This window comes from Carassius carassius, chromosome 24, assembly GCF_963082965.1.
Source record: "Carassius carassius chromosome 24, fCarCar2.1, whole genome shotgun sequence".
NCBI lineage: Eukaryota > Metazoa > Chordata > Actinopteri > Cypriniformes > Cyprinidae > Carassius > Carassius carassius.
The window spans coordinates 9,866,508-9,880,095 of NC_081778.1; the positions used below are offsets into that span (position 1 = coordinate 9,866,508).

At 37.9% G+C, this 13,588-nt stretch overlaps 1 protein-coding gene across 1 annotated transcript in view; it reads right to left on the minus strand.

The window, feature by feature from the left end:
• The window catches only part of LOC132102777 (anoctamin-10-like), a 32,764-nt gene that overhangs the window by 5,026 nt on the left and 14,150 nt on the right, over window positions 1–13,588 (minus strand). Inside the window, exon 13 of the mRNA XM_059507412.1 lies at window positions 2,807–2,923. Within this exon, the coding sequence (XP_059363395.1) occupies window positions 2,807–2,923 (117 nt within the window). The remainder of the gene's footprint in view (window positions 1–2,806; window positions 2,924–13,588) is intronic.

Below are 13,588 nucleotides of genomic sequence, written 5' to 3' on the forward strand. Positions count from 1 at the left end.
TCCCGTCTTCAGTCATCCTGAAACATAATCAATATGTGTTTTACGACCTGCGTCTCTCTGCTAAATTAAAAGAAATGTTAGACGGATGAAACTTCGATGGAGTCCCGCCTTCATCGCAGATCGTCAGCCAAGTGCTCCATCATTCCATTAAATGTGCTTCCTTGATCTTGAAACGGTCTTGAACGGTCTTCCCTTTTCAGTACCTTCCCACAGTGTGCACAAAAAATCTGTGGCCACAAAGTCTTCATGAAACTGAGGCCATCCAGAAGCTTTCATTGCTTCCTCCCTGAATGAATCTCTGAGTGTATTAATGGACAAATAATCATGCCAGTCAGGACATAATTTGCTTATTCTCTGTAGGGTTGTGGTTATTAGTTTTATATGATAAATAATCACTTTACAGGATTCATTTAAATACCTTCATAATCTTTAAGAAGATTCAGCTGCAAATGTAGCCTTGTAAATACTTTTTCAAGCAACATATCTATTGCTATTCATTATATTGAATGTTTTAATAATGCCTGACTTGGAAAAACGATCATAACTTTCTAGATCTGACAGTGCTGACATTTCTGGGAAGGACATATCAAAGTGTTCCTTCACTTTTTAAAAAAAAAGCCAATAGGCTTTTTGTTACAGCACTGAACCATGATTTGGTACATGTTGCTAGTCAGTGATATAAGAGGAGGGATATTTCCATTTCATTCTAGGGAACATTTGATTTGACAGACTGTGTAAATCAATATTTATTGGTCTTTTGACAAACAAACTTTAATAGATAAATACTATTTGAATATATATATATATATATATATATATATATATATATTTTGTAATGGTGTCTTTAAAAGCATAAAAATATTTATATTGCTACCTTTCACTTCACAAAATAATAGTGGCTATTAAAGGGATAGTTCAACCAAAAAATGTAATTGTCATTATTTGCTCATTCTCAAGTAGTTCAAAAACTGTATGGGTTTCTTTCTTCTGGCAATGACTTTTTGTGTGTGTGTTCAACAGTAGTTGTAGCCATTGACTTCCATTGTGTATCTTTGGAAGTCCATGGCTACCAGCTACTGTTTGGTTACTAACATTCTTCAAAATATCTTCTTTTGTGATCAAAAGAAACTCATACAGTTCTGGAACTTCTTGAGGGTGAATAAATGATTACAGAATTTTCATTTTGGGGTGAACTATCCCTTTAAAGGCTAGTTGTCAGGATGTCATTCTTCACTGGCTAAAGATTAACTAATCACATGGTGTTTACAGCTCAGGTGACTGCCTTAAACAACTTATCTGGAACTGAGTGCATACGAGTGAAATGGCAGAATTCACATACTTCGAAGGGGTCCTGTGCCAGCCGAGCAACTGCCATTGAGATAAATGACTGTGAAAAGTGCAAATGAATAGATCTCACCAGGTATTATTAACCTCCTTGTCTTGCACATATTTATCAACATCTACTTTTCAGCAAATAAGGTAGAACCAATTTATATTCATAAGCTAGTTGATTTTATAATCTGCCCCCCACTATTTTTCATTGCACACTAGTGCTGTGTTTTGCTAAAACCAACACGGAAAAATGCTAAACTTTTAGAGTAGTGCTCATAATGTACCCAATTTAACTAGAAAATATTATAATCCACAGCATTAAGAGGCAAAGTTGGGGGCCATATCACACACATCTTATCTGCTGTTAGTGAAGGAGGAAACACAAGGCCACATTAAGGATAACGCTGGATGCCAACAGTACACGCCAACTCATTGTCATTCACAGTCCAACTGTGCCATATCACTAGAGCCATGGCAACAGACTTACAGACCGAGGGCTCATCTTTGCAAAAATACAACCATTGAATCCTGTTAAAGCGTGTCGATGCTGTCGATTTGACAGACATCGTATGGAATCATTGTTAATACTTAAGATAGTTTATCATGCCTTTTCCTATTTTAGAAGAGAGACGGTGGTCTGAATTCATTACCACAAATGTTCCAAATGTGAATCACTGCTTTAATCAAATTGAGGCTGGGTTAAGGTTCATATCCATAAACAATAAATTACTTCCACTGGCACCACCTACCTTGACCTTTGAATAATTCTAAAAATCCAGATTATAAAGGAATAGATAACCCAAATATGAAAATTATTTGCCCTCACCGCCATGTAATTTGGCATGTGGGTGCATAAATGGCATAATTGTGATTTCAAGGCCTCAGGATATGTTTGGTTCTGTTCAGAATAGAATACTTCCATACTACTAGTCTGTTAGACTGATACAAAAAAAAAAGCTTATTTAAAAGTAATTATTTTCACTAAATAGAAGGTTGTTTGCAGCAAGCAGTATATCAGTATTTTATTCCAAACATAACCTTTGCCTTTTGAGGAACAATTTTCCCCCCACCCCCCCGCCCGCCCGCCTTTTGTGTTCATTGTGACTGACCTACAACTTATGCTGCATACGATGTTATAACATCTTTAATAGCTAAACCTGATTGGCAAACACTACCTGACGCACTCTGTATGTCAGCAGAGCATCTCAGCATGTACAAAGGTCTCTCTGGATCATTTGATGATTAGAAAGCACGTTAATGCTGCTCTCTGCCTCTCTGAACCAAAAGATAATGGTTGCCACATCACCACTTACGTTAACACAGACATGTGTTGTTGACTCTGTGAAGCATACAGGGGCATATACTCTTACGACTATTAGCTCTGAAGTACTTTCTGACAGGGCCTGTCATATAGATAGTCACAATTCCTGTTTGCATGCTGTAGATATGTGCACATGTACAAATGTGTACTCACCCTTTTCTTAAGAGCTTCTAGGGAATCAAACTCCAGCTTGGCTAGTTTGACTTCGATATGTTTAGGAACATCTGGAATCACGAATGCCAGGATGAATTTGAAGGCAAGGATAACATGCTGCAATAAACAGAAAAAGACAACTTTACATTACAGTTTTCATGGACTATTATTATGTAATTGTCTATGTAATATAATTAGGTGCTAATTACACCTCAAATATATTTTGTGATGTGTATTACTATAATTATTATTTTCAGCTATTCATACTTGAAAATGACCAATCAATGTCTTTTAATTAAGAGCCTTTTTTTACAATTGTGAACCAGTCAGTCATCATCTTTATGGCTCTCTATGTGTTCAAAGGCCACATTAGTGATATGTATGCTACTGGCAGAGTGTCATCTGTCACTGTAACTATTTTGTTAAATAGATCACCATATGCCCATTGCCTCTGAAACCAGCTCACTATTCACCTTTTTGTGAAAGGTGTCATCATTTACTCACCCATAAGCCTATCGTCCATCTTCTAAACACAAAGGAAGATATAATGAAACCACAGGGATTTCCGTCCCTCCCATTCCACCAAAACTTAAAAAAATGCATAAAGACATTTATAAGTAATTCATATGAATAAAGCAGTTCAATCTAAGTCTTCTGAAGAGACACAATCGCTTCATACAATGAACAGATATGATATAAGCTTTTATTTTCTTCTAAACATTGATTTCAAATCATCAAAGATGGTAAACACGAAAGCTCAAAAGTACTAGTTTGACGTGCGAGAACAAAAAGAAGTTCAATCAAGCTTGTTACATGTGAAAACAAGCCTCAGTGGTTCTTGTGAGTCAAGCATGCTCGTATGACCTTGTTTACCATATCTGATGAACTATGTATTTTTATATGTAAATAAATCTCAATTAAATCTATTCATTATATAAAAAGCGATTGTGTCTCCTCAGAAGACTTGGATCAAACCCACTAGAATTTTGGAACAGAACTCCTGTGTTCATATGAAAATTGATAGCACATTTTCACTAGCAAACCTAAAGAAACACTCTATACCTAGTATTGCAGCCAGATATGGGTTTGAGAGGACTGACTGAATCATTCATCTGTGATTTATCACAACAATGCATCAGTAACAGACAAGCACAGTCTCCTGCAGGGCGCTGCCTACAACAAGCTGAGAGCATGTGCAAAAGTGTGACTCAAAATGATGTTGCATTTGAGCATGAATGAGAAAAATGCCACCCTCTCTTCAGACTGATTGCTGTCTGAGTGTGTGTTGCAGAGAATCTGAGATCTAATATGACGAGAGAATAAAGCCAAGATTATTTGTGTAGTCAAATTTTTCTCCAAAGTCTTTACCAGACAATTGTATCATTACAGCAGATGTACTTACGACAAACAACCCAAACAGACAAATATAGAATTGTTTAAATAGGTAAACAGAACTCTAATAATAAAATCAATATACACAGTACATATACATATATATATACACATATACAGTATATATATATATTTTGTATAAATATAGCTGCAAGCAGCGATTATCAGAATCAGAATCAGAAAGAGCTTTATTGCCAAGTATGCTTGCGCATACAAGGAATTTGTTTTAGTGACATAAGCTTCCAGTAAACAGACACACAACAACACACAGAACAGAAAAAAAAAAAAAAAAAAAAAAAAAAAAAAAAAAAAAAAAATTACGGGAGAATTACAAATTGGCAAATAAATAAGTGTATAAACAATTGTGCTATAAATGATAATGGAATAGGATTGAGTGAGATGCAGGAATGTTCTAGGATGGAGGGGTAACAAATAAATATAAGGATATTGCACATTTTTGCATAAGCATAAGTTTAAGTGGGAAACATTTAACTGTTCATGAGGTAGATTGCCTGGGGGAAGAAACTATTCTTGTGCCTTGCTGTTCTTGTATTTGCGGCTCTGAGGCGCCGGCCAGATGGCAAAAGTTCAAAGATGGGGTGACTTGGATGTGAGGGATCCAGAGTGATTTTCTGAGTCCTTTTCCTCACTCTGGATGTGTACAGTTCTTGGAGGGTGGGCAGGGGAGCACCAATAATCCTTTCAGCAGTCCGAACAGTTCTCTGTAGACTTCTGATATCTGATTTTGTAGCTGAACCAAACCAGACAGTAATTGAAGTACACAGGACTGACTCAATGACGGCTGAGTAGAACTGTTTCAGCAGCTCCTGTGGCAGGTTAAACTTCCTCAGCTGGTGAAGGAAGTACAACCTTTGTTGGGCTTTTTTCACAATGGAGCCAATGTGATTGTCCCACTTCAGGTCCTGAGAGATGGTGGTTCCCAGGAATCTGAATGACTCCACTGCAGCCACAGTGCTGTTCATGATGGTGAGTGGGGAAAGTGCAGGGGGGTTTCTCCTAAAGTCCACAGTCATCTCCACTGTTTTGAGCGTGTTCAGCTCCAGGTTGTTAAGACTGCACCAGACAGCCAGCTGCTCAACCTCCTGTCTGTAAGCAGACTCGTCACCGTCCTGGATGAGGCCGATGACTGTAGTGTCGTCTGCAAACTTCAGGAGCTTGACAGAGGGGTCTTTAGAGGTGCAGTCGTTGGTGTACAGGGAGAAGAGCAGAGGGGAGAGAACACATCCCTGAGGGGCACCAGTGTTGGTGGAGCAGCTGTTTGACATGAATTTCCCCAGTCTCACTAACTGTTGCCTATCTGTCAGAAAGCTGGTGATCCACTGACAGATAGAGCTAGGAACAGAGAGCTGGGTCAGTTTGGTCTGGAGGGTTGTTGGGATGATGGTGTTGAAAGCCGAACTAAAGTCCACAAACAGGATCCTCACATGAGTCCCCGTTTTGTCCAGATGTTGCAGGATGAAGTGCAATGCCATGTTGATTGCATCATCCACAGACCTGTTTGCTCGGTACGCAAACTGCAGGGGGTCCAGTAAGGGTCCAGTGATGTCCTTCAGATAAGCCAGAACCAGTTTTTCAAACGACTTCATGACGACAGACGTTAGAGCCACAGGTCTGTAGTCGTTAAGTCCTGTTATCTTGGGTTTCTTTGGAATGGGGATTATGGTGGAGCGTTTGAAGCAGGAAGGCACTTCACACAACTCCAGAGATCTGTTGAAGATCTGTGAAAAGATGGGGGCCAGCTGGTCAGCACAGATTTTCAGACAGGCTGGTGTAACGCCATCTGGGCCTGGTGCTTTTCTTCTTTTGTTTTTCTTGAAGACCTGGCGCACATCATCTTCACAGATTTGAAGAGCAGGAGGTATGGAGAGGGGGATTGCAGGAGGTGTTAATGGTTGTGTAGAGAGATGGTCAGAGTGGGTGTTGGGGGTTTCAAATCTACAATAAAACTCATTCAGGTCGTTAGCAAGTCGTTGATTAGCCTCAGTGCAAGGGGATGGTGTCTTGTAGTTTGTGATGGCTCTCAGTCCTCTCCAAACTGAAGTAGAGTCGTTGGAAGTAAACTGGTCTTCCAACTTTTTAGCATAGGTCTTTTTAGCCACTCTAATCTCTTTGTTCAGTGTGTTCCTGGCCTGATTGTACAAGACCCTGTCCCCATTTCTGTAGGCATCCTCTTTGGCCTGACGAAGGTGTCTGAGTTTTACTGTAAACCATGGCTTATCATTGTTGAATGTTAAATAAGTCCTGGTAGGAATGCATATATCCTCACAGAAACTAATATAGGATGTTACAGTCTCTGTGAGTTCGTCCAGATCGGTGGTAGCAGCTTCAAAAACGCTCCAGTCTGTGATGTCAAAACAAGATTGTAAATCCTGCTCTGTTTCGCTGGTCCATCTCTTCACAGTCTTTACTACAGGTTTAGCAGATTTAAGTTTCTGCTTGTAGGTCGGTATAAGATGAACCAGACAGTGATCAGAACGTCCCAAAGCTGCTCGTGGAACAGAGTGATATGCATCCTTTATTGTGGTGTAACAGTGATCCAGTATATTACTGTCTCTGGTGGGACAGGTAACATGCTGTCTGTATTTTGGCAGTTCACGGGAGAGATTGGCTTTATTAAAGTCCCCAAGAATGATTAAAACAGAGTCCGGGTGTTGTTGTTCTGTGTCTGTGATCTGATCAGCGAGTTTCTGTAAAGCTGAGCTCACGTGCGCTTGAGGAGGGATGTAAACACTAACCAGAATGAGCGAGTGAAACTCCCGCGGCGAATAGAACGGCTTGCAGTTGATAAACTGCGTTTCTAGATCAGGACAGCACATCTTCTTTAACACAGTTACATCTGTACACCACCGTTCATTGATGTAAAAGCATGTCCCGCCGCCGCGCGATTTCCCCGTTGATTCTGCGTCGCGATCCGCTCTAAACAGCTGAAAGTCCGGCAGATGGAGTGCGCTGTCCGGTATGGCGTCATTCAGCCAGGTTTCCGTGAAACACAGAGCAGCAGAGTGAGAGAAATCCTTATTTGTCCGAGAGAGCAGAAGGAGTTCGTCCGTTTTGTTGGGTAGAGAGCGGAGATTTGCGAGATGGATGCTAGGCAACGGCGTTCGAAATCCACGCTTCCTGAGTCTGACGAGCGCTCCCGCTCGCTTTCCCCGTCTGCGCGTCCTGAAGCGCTTGATCAGCGCCGCTGCTCCTCCGATAACAATGTTCAGTAAAACGTCTGTATAATAGAAATCCGGAAAAATATCATGTGGTGTGTTCTGCCGAATGTTCAGCAGTTCATCCCTGGTGAAACTGATCGTGTCTGTTAAACAAAAAACAGGAAAAACGAACAAAAACAGTACAAACACTGGAGAGCCAAGCACTGAAGCAGCCATGTGCGGCGCCATCTTGGATTATTAGGGTTCAAATGCTTTAAGGCATTTAAGCATTTAAGAAAACAGATATTATGCATTATTAAGCAAGACTGTAATCACGTAGATCAATGATTTAAAACCGCATTTTGGAAAATCCAGGTAATTTGCCATATAGAATATAGAAATATGGCGATTTTAAATTATGAATGTTATAGCTCCACCTGTGATCCGATCGCCATCAAACTTTGCATCTGTGTCCAGAATCACCTGTTGCATGTGCTCACCTAGTTTTGTAAAGTTTTAAGTTTTCGTTTAGACTTTGTAGGCTTTTGGGTATATTTGGACACACCCCTTTTCTAAACAGGGTGTAACAGGGTGCTGTTATAGCAACCCAAAGAGTTAAGTTCATAAATATTTGATAATTATTGACCTAGAGAGTCCAGAGAATTGTACAGGTTTTTAACAGAAAAAAAAAAGAAAAAAAAAAAACTAAGACTAGGTTTTTTTACACATTCTCAATTATTTAGCAAACAATTTGATTGACAGCAGTGGTTATAGAGACAAAGTTGTTCGGAATGAGGAGGTCTATCAGATGATATAAATATTGTGTATATGTGTGAAAAACCACGTAATATGCAATAGTTTATGCCCTTGAAAAATCTGATATCGCCCCCCCACTGGCCGATTTCTTTCAAATTTCTCACAGACCATGAGTCAATCAGGCCCACCAAGTTTCGTTCCGAATGACCTCTGTTAACTTCGTCTAAGAGGTGCTCAAATTTAATTTGCTAATGGCGGCCATGTTTTTTTGAGATACACAAATGTCCTTATAGACACCAGTGACAAAGACACTGCATACCATTTTTCATGTTGATCGGACAAATGGCTGCGTACTGTAGTTATAGCCATTTTTGTTTTTACCCGTTGTAGCTCCATCAAGTGATCAAGCTCCATGATTTTCTTTTTCCATGTGACCTCAAATTGAGCTCTTACATGAGTTTTCTGAGTTTGGCAACGAGACCTCATTCAGTTCAAAAATTATAGCCATTTTAGTAAAAGTGACCATGTCCCTTCCGTTCAGGCGACCCTTTGCAACTTTTCTCTTGTAATTATTGGTATTTACACTACAGAGAATCTCTCTGCCCTGGTTTAGTTTGATTAGGCTAAAAATCTAGAACTAGTTTGCAAAAGTAGGTTTTAAAAATAAATCCAAAATACCCGAAACTTTTGTCATGCGAATCTGAGGCATGTTTTTTGTCAAGGATTCCAACGACAAAGCACTTGAGCCTGCGACTAACAGTTTTGGAGTTCTGAGCGATTTTGCAATTTTTATTGCTGTAGCGCCCCCGTCAGGCCAATTTGGGCAAGCCTTGGTGATGTTGTAGTACTACGATCCCTCCAAATTTTAAGTCTCTATGACTTAAGATTTGGTCTGCCTGATCAGTTTTATGTGGAGATCCTTGGCCATTTTAACAATAGGTTTGCAGCGCTATGCACTTGAACCCCTAAAAAGCTATCAGAGACTCAAATATAAGTACTGTGGAATAGAATAGAATAGAACAGAATAGAATAGAATAGTTAATTCACCATTGTTTAGCCAATTTTACCAGGCGAAATTAAGTCATTTCAATAAGAATCCACGCAAATTTGAATTTTGTGTAAGGGGAAAATATTTCTCCATCTGCTGTTGACTAACAGAAAGCTGGCTTTTGTGTGAGCTGTGCTTCATGCATCGCTACATTGACAATCCCCAAAATCTTGCTAATATGAAGACACAACACTGTATTGCACTAGAATATAATAATGTAGTAGAAAGCATCGTGAGAAAGGAGAGGACACCGCCCATGATTCGTTCAGCCTGTTGATGACGAATCTCATGTGTGACCCATGAACTGGAGGAAAAATGTGTGTCGGAGAGGTGTCAGAGTCTTTCCAGGCTAGCCGTCATTTGCTTTAAGACGCGAGTGGAACAGCGTGAGAGAGAGCGTGGCAACCAGACACATCTGATCTTGCAGCATGTCAGACATGATTTGGGAGTCATGCAACAGCACAGACTTCAGTAAAACAGCCCTGGAAGAGCCTGTCTGCCAGTTAACATGAGCACTCGTTGGGTGGGGTGTATACAAATACACACACTCTCAATATGTCCGATCTAGACCGTCACAGTCAAATAAGATTATATGAAAACCATATTTGCCCTTTGTTATAATCCTGTAGAAAGCCGCGCTCAAGATAATGGCAAAATTCATACTGAGAGCTTTTAGTTATATAGTACAGCAATAAATCACACATCAGACTACAAAAACATTTGCCTAATAGATTGGGGAAGGCATGTAGGCCAAACCCAGAAAACAGTTAGCATTTCGGCTCTTCCAGTTCCATCATTTAGAAGTCAGTGGAATTTGAACATGTGAACATGTTTTTGGTCCTGAAATAAGTCTGTGGTAAACAAAAGCTCAAGATAATTTCATGTTTTACTCTACAGCATAAAATAAATCAGTTCATGCCCCTTTTTAAAGGCATTTGCTAGTCTGGAAAAGGCTGTTACTGACAAGTGGCTAAATGGAACTACAGAGGTTTGACAGAGACATTAATCATAATCACACTGAATAGGTAAATTCATCTACTCAGTCCACATTCACATCCTCACGGTGTTTATAATCACGCTCTTGAAAACTACTCTAACTTTCAGCTAATTTTTTTTTTTTATATAAAAACTGAAAGAGTTCTTGGAGGCTTAACAGAACTTGTCTGACCGTTTGTAGTTTATAGCCTACATTTAGATACATTGATACTTCTTCCAACTGTATTTAGGCTTTGAAAATGTTCCGATCATTTGTGAAGATTATCATGATGTACAAAACGTATCAATCATTCTAATATGCTAAATTGGTGCTTTAGACATTTCATATTCTTAATCAATACTGCAAACAGTTAAGATGCTTAATAGTTTTATGGAAACTGAAGCATTTTTCAGGATTCTTTTGAGGATTAGAAAGTTCAAAAGACAGCAATGACTTGAAATAGAAACTGAAAACATTGCTAAATGTTTTTTTTAATAATAAATTTGCTTTATTAAGTGTGTGCATCTGTCTGCAGACAAATCTCTTTCTTTTTACTCTCAGAGGTCACAATCTCCCTACCATCAAGATTTTCAATTCTTCCTGATCCTCAGCCGTCTCCTGTCACCGTGGCTACACGGTTGCCTGGTTACTGCTCTCTGAGGCATGTCATCCTGTAATTACCTGAGTATCGAATGGCCCAAAAATAGGCAGGAGTCATGGTTCTGAGAAATACCAGCAATGACACACACACACACACACACACACACAGCTTTCTGATTCATTCCACTGTGAGTCAGTGACAATGCACACAAAAGCGAAGTAAAGAAAAGATAACAGAGCAAGGGGATATTTGCATTACCCATCATCCAAAGATGACCTTTGAGGGCACATAGATTTCTGCATACATCTTTTTTTGGGATGATTGCTCACTTACACTACAAAAACAACAATTCTGTGATTTCTTAAATTCAAACACTGTCAGATCTACAGTGTATCTGTTACTATTGCTCATATCTAGGGTTGAAAAAAAAAAAACACTTAACCCCAACTTATGAAACCCAGAAAACAGTTAGCATTTCGGCTCTTCCAGTTCCATCAAGTAACTAATCCTGCACCCTTTCGATTTATGTTTATATTGCTTTCATTCAAGGGATAGTGCACAAATTAGTCAGTGGCTTCAACAGGCATCAGCTGTATATAAATGACAGAATTTTAATTTTGAACAAACTATGCCTTTTAAAATAATATCTTTTGTGGCTTTTTAAAGAAAAGTTGCACTATTACTCTTCTATGCAACATTAGTCATTATAAAACATCTAGCCATATAATGGTTTAATGCCATAACACGATGCAATAATCTAAACTATTTAATCATTCATTCGTCCTGTCCTCTTCTGTTGGTACAGATCACATTACCATGTCAGACTATATGAAATTGTATTAGTACTTCTGAAAGCGATCCATACATCACACAGCACTCTGCAGTCCGTGGGAAGCAGACCTTCCCCCTCTGCATACTGATCCAACGCCAATCCCTCCTCACTCCACTTAATGAACTAACAGAGTCAATAAAATATAGAAAGACAGCCTTGAAAAGCGCCCTGCATAATAGAAAGAGAATGTGATTTGCTTTCTACTCAGTGTGTGTGCTCTATGTAAATGCATAGACACACATACATTTGTTAATGATAGAGAATTTGTATAGCGGTTAAGGAGTGATATCTTGAATTTATAGGCTCTGGTTCTTAAGCAGTTCCATTTACAATTATTTTATCACTTTTGAGAAAGCACCTTGATTGCAATATTTGTCCTTACTAAACTACAAAACTAAAATCAGTGATGAAGCATTCAGACTCAGTGAGTGAGTGATTCACTGAACCATTTTATAAAAATAAAAGCCTACTCATTACCAGATCATTCATTTACAGTGTTATTTTAGTATCATTAAGATACAATGATAGTTTGTATTAACATTTTGAATTTGTTTTTATTTGAATAGTTTCCTAATATAAATTTTTATATCATCGGTAATTCTGTTTCTGTATAGTTACTGTATTTTATTTTAGATTATTTTAATGCTTTTATGACAATTTTGTTATTTCAGTTTTTATTATTTGTATTTATTTATTGATTTATTTTGGTTAACTATAATAACTCTGGTTATTGACTAAGAAAATGTAATATATATATATTAGTGTTCGGTGAAAGAAAGAAGACCCATGATATAAACCGAACTTCTTGAAATGAATCTGTACATTTTTAGGGGACAGAAAATACTGTACAGTATAAAAACCATTGCGCCTATGGAGAGTCACTGTTTTTTTTACAACACCTTATATGCAAGATCGTTTGTGTGTGTGTGTGTGTGTGTGTGTGTGTGTGTGTGTGTTTGTGTGATTTATGGAACGGGTTCTGAAAAAAAATTAAAATAAAAAAATCCATCTCTGTAATACAACAAATCTTACCCCGATGTTACCTTTAAAATTAAATAATGTAAATGAATGCAAGTCAATTAAATGTAAAGTCCAGCATGATAAATAAAAAAAAATAAAAAAAAAAAAGTGTATAATTCTGAATCATTTGTGGCACCAGAAAAATGTTTATAGGTGTTTCCAAGGGGTGGGCGATATTGCAAAAATATATCAAATTTTTTCAGAAAAAAAAAACCCGAATCATGATCTTAATCTTTGCCATGTTGTTGTTGTTGTTTTTAGTAGTAGTACAGCCAAACTAATTTCCCTATTTTTAAAACAAAGCCTTACAAATAACACAATATAAACTAAAAAAAAAAAAGGCAGATATTTAGGCCAAAGTGTGCGAAGATAAAATCTATATAAATCTATTTATATATATTACAAATACACATGACATACAAATAAAACAAACGGTGCTTTATTTTTCAGGTACAGTAAGTGTATTTAGCAGTAGCATTCAAGAAACTAAATGAACAAAATATACTAAATAAAACACTATATACATTTCACTGTATACATAATAGAGTATACATATGATTTTTAAAAGGAAATGTATTAAAGTTCTTCAGTCAAGAGCAGTGAGTGATTTTTCTCTTTGTGTTTTGTTGTTTTATTAACATTAAAGGCATAGTTCACCCAAAAATGAAAATTCTGTCATCATTTACTCACTTTCAAGTTGTTTTAAACCCAAACAAGTTTCTTTTGTTGTACATAAAAGTTATTTTGAAGAATTTGGCAACCAAACAGTTGCTGGCCCCCAGTGACTTCCATGTGTTTTATCTTTTTTCTTTTTTTCCCCAAAGTCAATGGGGATCAGCAACTGCTTGTTTACCCACATTCTTCAAAATATCTTATTTTGTGTTCAGCACAAGAGATAAATTAATATAGGTTTGGGACAACATGAGAGTGAGTAAATAATGACAGAATTTTCAATTTTGGGTGAACTATCAATTTGCATGACAAGCGGCAGCATGTTTC